This window comes from Salmo trutta, chromosome 5 (genome assembly GCF_901001165.1).
Source record: "Salmo trutta chromosome 5, fSalTru1.1, whole genome shotgun sequence".
NCBI classification, from domain to species: Eukaryota; Metazoa; Chordata; class Actinopteri; order Salmoniformes; family Salmonidae; genus Salmo; species Salmo trutta.
In genome coordinates, this window is record NC_042961.1 from 22419799 (window position 1) to 22433028 (window position 13230).

The following is a 13230-nucleotide window of genomic DNA, read 5'->3' on the forward strand; positions in this document are numbered from 1 at the left end:
TTTCCATCACTGGACGTGGCTGAGGTATTAGCATTTCTTTCACATGACCCATCAATTTAAACAAGTGTCTGGGGAAGCGTCATCTAATCTTTATAAAATATTTTTATCATCTGGACACTTTGTTTACTTGGAATCTTTCCTTATTGTAGGCTACTACCACTTTTAGTCTTAATCTTTTTCTACACTACTCACTGTTTAGCACCTGGCCTCACATGTGAATCCTGAAAGAAATGGGTGGGGCTGGCTTAAGAGGGTGTGAACAATGCTGAATGGGTGTAGACAAAGGAGAGCTCTCCAGTAGGTACCAAAACATTCAAAAGGCCCTTTTCTCAAAAGTGAGTTTACAAATGTATCAACATTCAAAGCAGAATTACTTTCTCATTGTTCCTCAAACATGCAGTGTATGACATACCATTTTGTAGCTATGTGTCTACTTTTTACCAATGTAAAAAAACTATTTCAAATGTTGCTACATAATACAGAATCTTGGTGGTGAGTCACATTTACTAAGTATTCAGACCTTTTGCTACGAGACTTGAAATTGAGCTCATGTGCATTCTGTTTACATTTATCATCCTTGAGATGTTTCTACAACTTGATTGGAGTCCACCTGTGGTAAATTCAATTGATTGGACATGCTTTGGAAAGGCAGGAACCTGTCTATATTAAAGATCCCACAGTTGACAGAAACAAGATTCTCTGGTCTGATAAAACCAAGACTGAACTCTTTGGCCTGAACGCCAAGCATCACGTCTGGAGGAAACCTGGCACCATCCCTAAGGTGAAGCATGGTGGTGGCAGCATCATGCTGTGTGGACATTTTTCAGATGCAGGGACTGGGAGACTAGTCAGCATCAAGGGAAAGATAAATGGAGCAAACTATAGAGAGATCCTTGATGAAAACCTGCTCCAGAGCGCTCAGGACCTCAGACTGGGGCAAAGGGTCACCTTCCAACAGGACAACAACCCTAAGCACACAGCATAGACAATGCAGGAGTGGCGGACTTCAACCCGATCGAACATCTCTGGAAAGACCAAACACCAGATTCTTCCCGTATCTATGTGGAATTTTCAACACAATTTCTACGTATACATACAGTACCAGTCAAAAGTTGACACACCTACTCAAAGGTTTCTCTTTAGTTTTACTATATTGTAGAATAGTGAAGACATCAAAACTGAAATAACACATATGGAATCATGTAGTTATCTAAAAAGTGTTAAATAAATCAAAATATATTTTATATTTGAAATTCTTCAAAGTAGCTATCCTTTGTCTTGAGTTAATCTGCAGCTGCCATGGTTACCCAGTATGGCTGGCTGAGCTACATATCTGATTGGCTGCCTTACATGAAAGGCGGTGCAACCAAGGGTTGAGGTCGGGTGATTGTGGAGGCCAGGTCATCTTATGCAGCAGTCCATCGCTCTCCTTGGTCAAATAGCCCTTACACAGCCTGGAGGTGTGTTAGGTTATTGTCCTGTTGAAAAACAAAATGATAGTCCCACTAAGCGCAACCCAGATGGGATGGCGTATCGCTGCAGAATTCTGTGGTAGCCATGCTGGTTAAGTGTGCCTTGAATTCTAAATAAATCACAAACAGTGTCACCTACAAAGCATCCCCACACCATAACACCTCCTCCTCCATGCTTCACGGTGGGAACCACACATGCAGAGATCAACCGTTCCCCTACTCCGCGTCTCACAAAGACTTGGCGGTTAGAAACAAAAATTTCAAATTCGGACTCATCAGACCAAAGGACAGATTTTCACCGGTCTAATGTCCATTACTCGTGTTTTTTTCTTATTGGTGACCTTTAATAGTGGTTTCGTTGTAGCAATTCGACCATGAAGGCCTGATTCGCACAGTCTCCTCTGAGCAGTTGATGTTGAGATGTGTCTGTTACATGAACTCTGTAAAGCAGTTATTTGTGCAGCAATTTCTGAGGCTGGTAACTCTAATGAACTTATCCTCTGTACAACCAGAGAAAAATTGAAAAATAAACTAGACCAACTTTACTCCACACACAGAGATGCATACAAAGCTCTCTCCTGCCCTCCATTTGGCAAATCTGACCATAATTCTATCCTCCTGATTCCTGCTTAGAAGCAAAAACTAAAGCTGCTATGTTACAGGACTGTTTTGCTAGCACAGACTGGAATACGTTCCCAGGATTCATCCAGTGGCATTGAGGAGTATACCACCTCAGTCATCGGCTTCATCAATAAGTGCATCAACGATGTCGTCCCCACAGTGACCGTACGTACATATCCCAACCAGAAGCCATGGATTACAGGCAACATCCACATCGAGCTAAAGGCTAGAGCTGCCGCTGTCAAGGAACGGGACACTAATCTGGACGCTTATAAGAAATCCCGTTATGCCCTCAGACGAACCATCAAACAAGCAAAGCGTCAATTACAGGATTAAGGTTGAATCCTACAAACCAGCTCTGATGCTTGTCGGATGTGGCAGGGCTTAAACTATTACGGACTACAAAGGGAAACCCAGATGCGAGCTGCCCAGTGATGGGAGCCTATCAGATGAGCTAAATGCCTTTTATGCTCGCTTCGAGGCAAGCAACGCTGAAGCATGCACGAGAGCACCAGCTGGTCTGGACGACTGTGTGATAATGCTCTCGGTAGCCGAACAAGTCAACATTCACAAAGCCGCGGGGCCAGACGGATTACCAGGACGTGTACTCAAAACATGCGCAGACCAACTGGCAAGTGCCATTTTCAACCTCTCCCTGACCGAGTCTTTAATACCTACATGTTTGTGTGCCCAAGAAAGTAAAAGGTAACCTGCCTAAATTATTACGGCCTAGTAGCACTCACGTCGGTAGCCATGGAGTGCTTTGAAAGGCTGGTCATGGCTCACATCAACAGCATCGTCCCGGATACCCTAGACCCACTTCAATTCGCATACCGCCCCAAAAGATCCACATATGACGCAATCTCAATCCACACTGCCCTTTCCCACCTGGACAAAAGGAACACCTACGTGAGAATGCTGTTCATTGACTACAGCTCTGCATTCAACACCATAGTGCCCATGATGCTCATCATTAAGCTAAGGACCCTAGGACTAAGCACCTCCCTCTGCAACTGGATCCTGGATTTCCTGGATTTCCTGACGGACCACCCCCAGGTGGTAAGGGTAGGCAACACCACATCTGCCACGCTGATCCTCAACACTGGGGCCCCTCAGGGATGTGTACTTAGTCCCCTCCTGTACTCCCTGTACACACACGACTGCGTGGCCAAAAACAACTCCAACACCATCATTAAGTTTGCTGATGACACAACAGTGGTAGGCCTTTTCACCGACAATGATGAGAGTCTATAGGGAGGAGGTCAGAAACCTGGCAGTGTGGTCCCAGGACAACAACCTCTCCCTCAATGTGAACAAGAGAAAAAATCTGACCGTGGACTACAGGAAAAGGCGGGCCCGAACAGGCCCCCATTAACATCAACGGGGCTGTAGTGTAGCGGGTCGAGAGTTAAGTTCCTTGGTGTACACATCACCAACAAACTATCATGGTCCAAACACACCAAGACAGTCGTGAAGAAAGCCCAACACCTTTACACCTCGGGAGATTGAAAAGACTTGGCATGGGTCTCCAGATCCTCAAAGGTTCTACAGCTTCACCATCGAGAACATCCTGACCGATTGCATCACCGCCTGGTATGGCAACTGCTCTGCATCTGACCATAAGGCGCTACAGAGGGTAGTGCGTACGGCCCAGTACATCACTGGGGCCAAGCTTCCTGCCATCCAGGACCTATCTACTAGGCAGTGTCAGAGGAAAGCCCCAAAAATTGTCAGAGACTCCAGTCACCCAAGTCATAGACGGTTTTCTCTGCTATCGCACGGCTAGCGGTACTGGAGTGCTAAGTCTAGGACCAAAAGGCTCCTTAACAGCTTCTACCCCCAAGCCATAAGACTGCTGAACATTTAATAAAATCGCCACCGAACAATTTACATTGACACCCCCCCCCCTTTTGTACACTGATGCTACTCGCTGTTTATTATCTATGCATAGTCACGTCACCCCTACCTACTGTAGATGTACAAATTACCTCTAACCTATACCCCCCACACATTGACTCGGTACCCTGTGTATGTAGCCTCGTTATTGTTATTTTATTGTGTTACTTTTTATTTTGTTTATTTGGTAAATATTTTCATAACTCTTTCTTTAACTGTACTGTTGGTTAAGGGCTTGTAAGTAAGCATTTTCATGGTAAGATCTACACATGTGACAAATAGCCTTATTTGGTAAGTTTAAATCAAAAAGTTATCTTCTGTATACCACCCCTACCATCTCACAACACAACTGATTGGCTCAAACGCATTAAGGAAAGAAATTACACAAATTAACAAGGCACACCTTTTAATTGAAATGCATTCCAGGTGACTACCTCGTGAAGCTGGTTGAGAGAATGCCAAGAGGTGTGCAAAGCTGTAATCAAGGCAAAGGGTGGCTACTTTGAAGAATCTCAAATATATTTTCATTTGTTTAACACTTTTTTGGTTACTACATGATTCTATATGTGTTATTTCATAGTTTTGATGTCTTCGCTATTGTGCTACAATGTAGAAAATAGTAACAATAAAGAAAACTCCTGGAATGAGTAGGTGTCCAAACCTTTGACTGGTAATGTAGATCTCATGATTAGGTTGAAATTAAATTGATTTAACAACCTGTTAGTCAGGTTAAGTCAATTCATTTAAGATAAAGTTTTACCCTAATTTCAATGTTTACAAAGCAGGTTGAAATTAGATAAAAATGTGATTACTTTTTTCAAATCAAATGTATTTTCCACGTTGATTCCATGTCAATGCATTAAAACAAACAGTGTGTGCCCAATGGTTATTATCTATGCACTAGGGGTAAAATACATCACAATGGACCTAGTGTGACGAAAATTACATGCCTTGACAGCACTCTTATCACTGGTTTAGATGACTTGGTAATGTGAGCCTGTATGATGAGCTCTGAGTCACAGATAAACAAGTTCAAAATAAAGTAGAAACTGACTTTGTTGTCTATTGAGAAACTGCTTTGTACATAGAAAGGGAACACACCCTAAAGCTAATGAAAAGTGCCATGTGACTGGGAGAATGGGATGAAAGGACATCAACAATTTCTTAAGATACTCTGGCGTATCCCGAAACAAACTAATACCTACAGTGTAATTCTTTACGTTGATCTTCACTCCAGCTTTGGCTCCTCCAAATGGCACATCTGAAGGAATTTAAAATGGACGGGGTTAAATCAGAAAAAACACAACAGGCTATATAAACATGTCTGGAGCCCCTATGTCTCGAAGATATAGGCTAGGTGTGTAAAAGCCCTTACCTACGACAGCACATTTGTATGTCATCAGCGAGGCCAGGGCTTTCACCTCATCGACCGACACCTCTGTGCTGTAGCGGATACCTGAAACATACAACATGGCAGAGTTAGTGGTGTGAAACCTGTGATATCAGACTTGGCTGAAAAAAGTAATGTTTTCCCATTTTCATTCTCTAGCTAGAGTAGGTGTGTATGAGAATATTAGGAAAATGGTATACCTGCACCTTATACATGATGAAAACAATAAGCCTATAAGTTGCTGTACAATAAAACAAGTGAAATGTGTACACTATCCACTTTTTAAAACCAGAGAGCCCACTTCTCCATTAACTTAATCTCCATTTCATACTAGGCCTCTCGTAGTTACTGCAGGTAGTCAGTTTTAACCAAGATGGAGCCGACCGAGAGGGCTGCCTCGCTTCTAGTCCTTCCAAGCATTTCGCGACACTCGCAAGAACATCTGATAACCATGTGTATAAGACCAATAACATTTGATTTGATTACTGCACAAAATGGTTGCAGTTACCCAGTGTCAGTCACAGTAGGTAAAATTTCCTTTCGTAGGATAGCCGGAAGCAAAGTCATTATTAGCCGTCGGGTGATTGGTTGAGGCTTCTTGGGTGTTGGACATCACTCTGAGCCTTTTGCGGACAATTTCTCTCCCCCCGGATCTAAAACCAGTAGTAACCACCAACTTCAATGACAGTGATCTTAAAATTAAAAGACATCTAATATTCCCGCATCCCAATAACATTGTCGCAAAGGAGGGCTTATTAGCTAGCTACAGGGTTTGAGTCACCTCAGCCGCTTTCTGCATCTAGACTCGGGAGCTCATTGGCATAGACATGTCACATAGGCTCCAGGAGCTGGTTAGATATGATTCCACCATGGGCAACAACTGGCTACTAGTTAGTTTTCACCAACATACTTTCAACTCATAGCTAGTTTATCCAGTGACCACCGCATTAAGAAGGATAGCTACTGACTGAAATGTAGCTAGCATGCTGGTTCACACTGGTCAGGCAGTGGCCAACTAACTGTTAGCTAATCGTGGACGCCAAACACTGCTAGCTATACTTGGGAGCTCATGGGTACACTGGCTACAATAGCCTACGGGTTAAAAATTAGAACACCATTGGCAACAACTGGCGACTAGTTCATTTTCTGCAAACTTAACATGTGTAAATATTTGTATAACAAGATTCAACAACTGAGACAAACTGAACAAGTTCCACAGACATGTGACTAACAGAAATTGAATAATGTTTCCCTGAACAAAGGGGGGGGTCAAAATCAAAAGTGACAGTCAGTACCTGGTGTGGCCACCAGCTGCATTAAGTAGAGGTGCATCGCTTCCTCATGGACTGCACCATATTTGCTGTGAGATGTTACCCCACTCTTCCACCAAGGCACCTGTAAGTTCCTGGACATTTCTGGGGGGGAATGGCCCTAGCCCTCACCCTCCGATCCAACAGGTCCCAGATGTGCTCAATGGGTTTGAGATCCGGGCTCTTCACTGGCCATGGCAGAACACGGACATTCCTGTCTTGCAGGAAATCACGCACAGAACAAGCAGTATGGCTGGTGGCATTGTCATGCTGGAGGGTCATGTCAGGATGAGCCTGCAGGAAGGGTACAACATGAGGGAGGAGGATGTTTTCCCTGTAACGCACAGCGTTGAGATTGCCTGCAATGACAACAAGCTCAGTCCGATGATGCTGTGACACATCGCCCCAGACTATGACAGACCCTCCACCTCCAAATCGATACCGCTCCAGAGTACAGGCCTCGGTGTAACGCTCATTCCATTCGATGATAAATGCGAATCCGACCATCACACCTGGTGAGACAAAACCGCGACTCGTCAATGAAGAGCACTTTTTGCCAGTCCTGTCTGGTCCAGCGACAGTGGGTTCGTGCCCAAAGGCGACGTTGTTGCTAGTGAGGACCTGCCTTACAACAGGCCTACAAGCCCCTAGTCCAGCCTCTCTCAGCCTATTGAGGACAGTCTGAGCCCTGATGGAGGGATTGTGCCTTCCTGGTGTAACTCGGGCAGTTGTTGTTGCCATCCTGTACCTAAGGTGTGACGTTCGGATGTACCGATCCTGTGCAGGTGTTGTTACACGTGGTCTGCCACTGCGAGGACGATCCGTCCTGTCTCCTTGTAGCACTGTCTTAGGCGTCTCACAGTACGGACATTGCAATTTATTATCATGGCCACATCTGCAGTCCTCATGCCTCCTTGCAGCATGCCTAAGGCACATTCCCACAGATGAGCAGGGACCCTAGGCATCTTTCTTTGGTGTTTTTCAGAGTCAGTAGAAAGGCCTTTATAGTGTCCTAAGTTTTCATAACTGTGACCTTAATTGCCTACCGTCTATAAGCTGTTAGTGTCTTAACGACCGTTCCACAGGTGCATGTTCATTAATTGTTTATGGTTCGTTGAACAAGCATGGGAAACAGTGTTTAAACCCTTTACAACGAAGATCTGTGAAGTTATTTGGATTTTTACGAATTATCTTTGAAAGACCTGGTCCAGAAAAAAGGCTGTTTCTATTGTTAGTTTATCCATTGTCCGCCACATTTAAGAGGATAACTAACTGAAATTACTGAAATGTAGCCACTACCAGCCAACTAATCGTGGATTTCCTATTCTTTGATACATTTGGGTCAACTTGCACATATCAAGCAACAGAGTTTGTGGAAAGGTAAAAATAACAATTAGTGGACTCGTTTTATTAATTAAATAAATAAATACAAATATTTCACCTTTATTTAACCAGGTAGGCAAGTTGAGAACAAGTTCTCATTTACAACTGCAACCTGGCCAAAATAAAGCAAAGCAGTTTGACACATACAACAACAGAGTTACACATGGAGTAAAACAAACATACAGTCAATAATACAGTAGAAAAATAAGTCTATATACAATGTGAGCAAATGAGGTGAGATAAGGGAGGTAAAGGCAATAAATAGGCCATGGTGGTGAAGTAAATACAATATAGCAAGTAAAACACTGGAATTGTAGATTTGCAGTAGATGAATGTGCAAAGTAGAAATACTGGGGTGCAAAGGAGCAAAATAAATAAATCAATAAATACAGTAGGGGAAGGGGTAGTTGTTTGGGCTATTTATAGATGGGCTATGTACAGGTGCAGTGATCTGTGAGCTGCTCTGACAGCTGGTGCTTAAAGCTAGTGAGGGAGATAAGTGTTTCCAGTTTCAGAGATTTTTGTAGTTCGTTCCAGTCACTGGCAGCAGAGAACTGGAAGGAGAGGCGGCCAAAGGAGGAATTGGCTTTGCGGGTGACCAGTAAGATATACCTGCTGGAGCGCGTGCTACGGGTGGGTGCTGCTATGGTGACCAGCGAGCTGAGATAAGGGGGACTTTACCTACCAGGGTCTTGTAGATGACCTGGAGCCAGTGGGTTAGGCGACGAGTATGAAGCGAGGGTCAGCCAACGAGAGCATACAGGTCGCAGTGGTGGGTAGTATATGGGGCTTTGATGACAAAACGGATGGCACTGTGATAGACTGCATCCAGTTTATTGAGTAGGGTATTGGAGGCTATTTTGTAAATGACATCGCCGAAGTCGAGGATTGGTAGGATGGTCAGTTTTACAAGGGTACGTTTGGCAGCATGAGTGAAGGATGCTTTGTTGTGAAATAGGAAGCCAATTCTAGATTTAACTTTGGATTGGAAATGTTTGATGTGAGTCTGGAAGGAGAGTTTACAGTCTAACCAGACACCTAGGTATTTGTAGTTGTCCACATATTCTAAGTCAGAACCGATCGAACGGTGAAAATAAAATTGATTGGTAGCTAGCTGGTGAGGCTTTATTTTTTTTCACATTTAATTAAGCCGAAGCTGGGTTTCCTAAGTCGTTCTGCGCTTACTGCTAATGCCGGCGAGCAAGCTAAACAGAAGGCTTTGCAGTGCATCTGTCTGATGTCACACAAGCAAGAAGGCTCAACAAATCACCGGACGTAACTCATGAATATTAATGACTTTGCCTACAGCTATCCTACGAAAGGAAATGCTGCTTACAGTAGAGCTCCGTGGAGAGGAGAGGCTTGCATGCGAGGGTGGTGAAACCACACCTCCGCCTAGCGCTATGGCTCACTGAGGGGATTTGATTAGGCTGAACCGGGTTGCACCAAGCTATGGGCCTGTAATGTGACTTACATTTTCAAACTAGTTTTTTTCCGGGAAGGCAAAAAAAAAAAGCTAACACTTTTGCATGGGAATCCCAGGTAATTACTCCATGTGTCTGACATACATCGCTTGATTTTTAGTCGACTTGAACGGGGCACCCAGCTCACGCCTGGGTGGCAGCCAGGTGTTTAAAACTAATACAAATGACAAAAATCACGCTCTCACTCCTGAGACCGCAGGCCAGCCCCCCCTCCACTCCTCTCCCCCACAGTGAAGAAAAACATTGAGCTGGAAACTAGATGTGCTCCTGGCAGGACCATCTTGTTCACTGACTCTTACCACTATACTAGGCAGGGATACTGAAACAGTATTTGAGGTCCGGTCACACAAATGTCCTTGGTGGCAAAGGTCCGGATGGATATTTTCATTCATCAACATAGTAACAAAGCCCCACCTTGCAACCCCAAACGGTTCAAACCCTCATTGGCAGTTTTAAAGCTCATTTCCTCCAATTATACACATTATGCTATGGGAAAATGTTGGCAGTTTAAAAGATCATTTCCTGCAATTCTACAAATTTTCCATGTCTTATGGATCTTCATATGATACCAGGAATGAAATCACGACCGGATTCACAAAAAGTGATTTTTTATTTATTTTTTAATGTTCGGGAACCGCGGTCTGTAATGAACTCGTTTGGTGTCCGGATCAGGTTGGCAGTCCACCTATTAAGTATGGCTGCTCTACACACAGGACCTCAAACTTTCCACTTCTGAAGACCCTGAAGCTTTTAATAGCTGCATAAAATGCAGGATATTTCTAATTAGTGCAACATGAGGCTGATGGTTCAAACTTGATGCAGAGAACTGATTTTGGGAAGGTGTTCAAGTCAAAAGCAGACCTAACAGGATTGTGATTGAAAGAAGTGTAATTTATTTCCAGAGGGAGAGAATTGTGGTTTGTTGTGGCTAGTTTAATCACCAACACTCTTTTAAGAAATCAGATTTCATCCAGACTTCAACCATCTGCCATAGGTCTACTGTATGTCAGCTGACATATGGACATGGCTCAGAATCAACTAACTAAACAGAATTGAGGTTCAAATTAGAAAAGCCACCTCAATTATTCAGGGAAATGTCATGTCTGCCTGTACCAAACTCAGATCATCTTTGGACAGGGAGCCAAACAGAGAGATTCCAGTGCACCCATCAATACCAAGGCTCAGTGCCCAGAGATGTAATGCCAGAGTTTTCATTCCAATAACCGTGGCAGCATTTCCCCCCCCCCCCCCCCCCATCATCAACAGTGTCAGCATTTCTGTACTATGGCTTTTACTCAATGGCTGGCTAATGGTGAACATTTTATTTAACTAGGCAAGTCCGTTAAGAACACATTCTTATTTACAATGACAGCTTAGCTAGCCTAAGAAGACAAGAAACAACAGGGTCTCTGTTTCTGGATCCCTAATTCAATGGCATAAAGTAGAATACAGTGAAACTGCCTGACACCGTACATTTCACTCTGAGATGAGTGAGGCAAGCTGGCACGTAAGGTTCAAGAGTTCATATCCTCATCACAGGTTAAATATAGTAGGGCTGCCTCTGTCGGGGGTCATTGCAGTCTATGACAGGAGCAGAGCAACACAATAGTCTCTCACACACACACCCCTGTTTTAGCCAACCCAGTAGACACTGCAGCCTCCTCCCACATAAAGGACTTATGCTCTCATCTCGCACCACTACCTTATCCAGGTTTGGTTTTGACCAGCTCTGAGTCTGGTCAGGTCTGGTCGAGTTTAATAATTGTAAAACTGGCACAACCCCATTATCCTTCCTTTAAAACAAACTCCAGAGAGACAAAAGAGAGAAGCTACAAGTAATTTGTTATTAAAAGTTCAGAACAAATCCTGAAGCGTCACCAAGCTTTATACAAGTCAGCCTGGACAGAAATTGAGGAAGAGAGCTGTCTGCTCTCTGAAAATGGGGCATGCAGACTAGCGTCACCTAGCAAGTTCAGCCCTAAGTGGGTCTACAGGTCATGCTTTGGTGATCTGCTAAATCGCATATTATTACAAATCATCAATATCCAGCCTAAATCCTAAAGCACCAGTGTTCACACAGCCTTACAAGGCTCTGCCCAGTTGAATAAACAAACCAACAACTGTACTGTCAGCATTCCTGTCCAGGGTGGAGTTCAAACTTCCATTCAACTGCACTAGTTTTATGATTTTCTATTTTCAACCCTCTAAATTTGGGATTGTGATTCAGTCCATCTATTCAATTTCTATGGTTGAGTCATTGATTGGACCCTGAGGTGTAAATAGTATGGTGACCTCCATTCCAAACTTCCAATCAGGAGAGGCTATACAGACACGCCTGGTGCCCAAACTGATGACGCAGGTCGCGCAGCTCAGAGTCCAGTGTGAAGACGAAGGGATTCAGTTTAGTCAGTCGAGCAGTTTCCAGTAAATTAGTTTATGTTGGCTAGTTAAAAGTTGTTACATGTTTATTTAGATGGGCGAGGGAGAATTAACTTGTGTTGGTCACCATGACATGCCAATTAGCTAACTTAACGACAAGACGGTACGAATGTCGTTAAGTTAGGTGGTTGCTCACGTGAGTTGCTTCCCACTGGGCAGCAGTTCTTTCCCACAGGCAGTGTTGCCATGTTCGCGATCTTCCTGACAAATTGGGCTACTTTGAAAACGATGTCGCGGGTGAAAATGTATTGGTCACGGGTTTTTGGCCTATTTTTAAGTTGCACCGCGGTCGCCAAGGCGTTTATCTTAAAAATATATATTTCACTGCTTACTGTCAGGCAGTGAGACAGGCTGTTGTTGAGGGCCAGTTGGGTGTATGTGTGTTGAGAGAGCACTAGTTATTGGCGGAGTCACGTGCGCGGCAGGAGACGCTGACAACTTTTTACCAGTTGTAGGTAGGCTATTTAGATTATGTAGTAACCTATTTTCATAAAACATTAAATACTCTAGAACTAATGCACTTCAATAAATAATGGAGACAAAGCACTGGAAAACGACTTTGGGCGCATTACATAAATCTGCTGGGTGGTTGTTTAAACTGCATTCTAATGTTGACTGCTTAAAGAAAACGGTATAAAGCAAGGTGCTTTATGGATGCTCAGTTCTTGGGTCTCGGGTGCTGCCAGAGTGGAAATTTGAAATGGAAGTTACGGAACTCCCTCGCGTTTTTTTTATGGGGGAAAAGTCCTCAATGAACTGAAATTAGGCAAAATGTTTATAATTATACATTTGCCTCTGTTGGCCATCAAGTAGCCTATTAATGTTTTTGCAATTGTAGGCTACCATTTGATACAATAAATGTTGAAATTACGATATCACTGGAGTCATTGCAAATCAATTGCATGGAAGACCCATGACCTGAGACAGAGACCCAGTTCTGACACTGGGTCCAACATTGTGCTCCAAAATGCCTTGGTATTCTCCTGATTTCATGATGCCATGCACACGTTCTAGGCACCCAGTGCCAGCAAAGCAACCCCAAAACGTCACTGAACCGACTCCATGTTTGACTGTAGGGAAGGTGTTATTTTCTTTGTTTATAGAAAAAAAAATGAAGCCTTCAGAGTTGGTGTGCTTTACCAAAAAAACTAATTTGGTTTAATCTGTCCACAGGACATTCTCCCACAAGGTTTTTGGCATGTTCAGGTGCGTTTGGCTCAGTTGGTAGAGGCATG

At 43.6% G+C, this 13230-nt stretch overlaps 1 protein-coding gene across 1 annotated transcript in view; it reads right to left on the reverse strand.

The window, feature by feature from the left end:
* Positions 1-13230, reverse strand: part of LOC115193876 (glutamate dehydrogenase, mitochondrial) — a 43630-nt gene that overhangs the window by 26856 nt on the left and 3544 nt on the right. The window contains exons 2-3 of the mRNA XM_029752992.1: positions 5365-5445; positions 5195-5250 (exon numbers count right to left, since the gene is read on the reverse strand). Of these exons, the coding sequence (XP_029608852.1) occupies positions 5195-5250; positions 5365-5445 (137 nt within the window). The remainder of the gene's footprint in view (positions 1-5194; positions 5251-5364; positions 5446-13230) is intronic.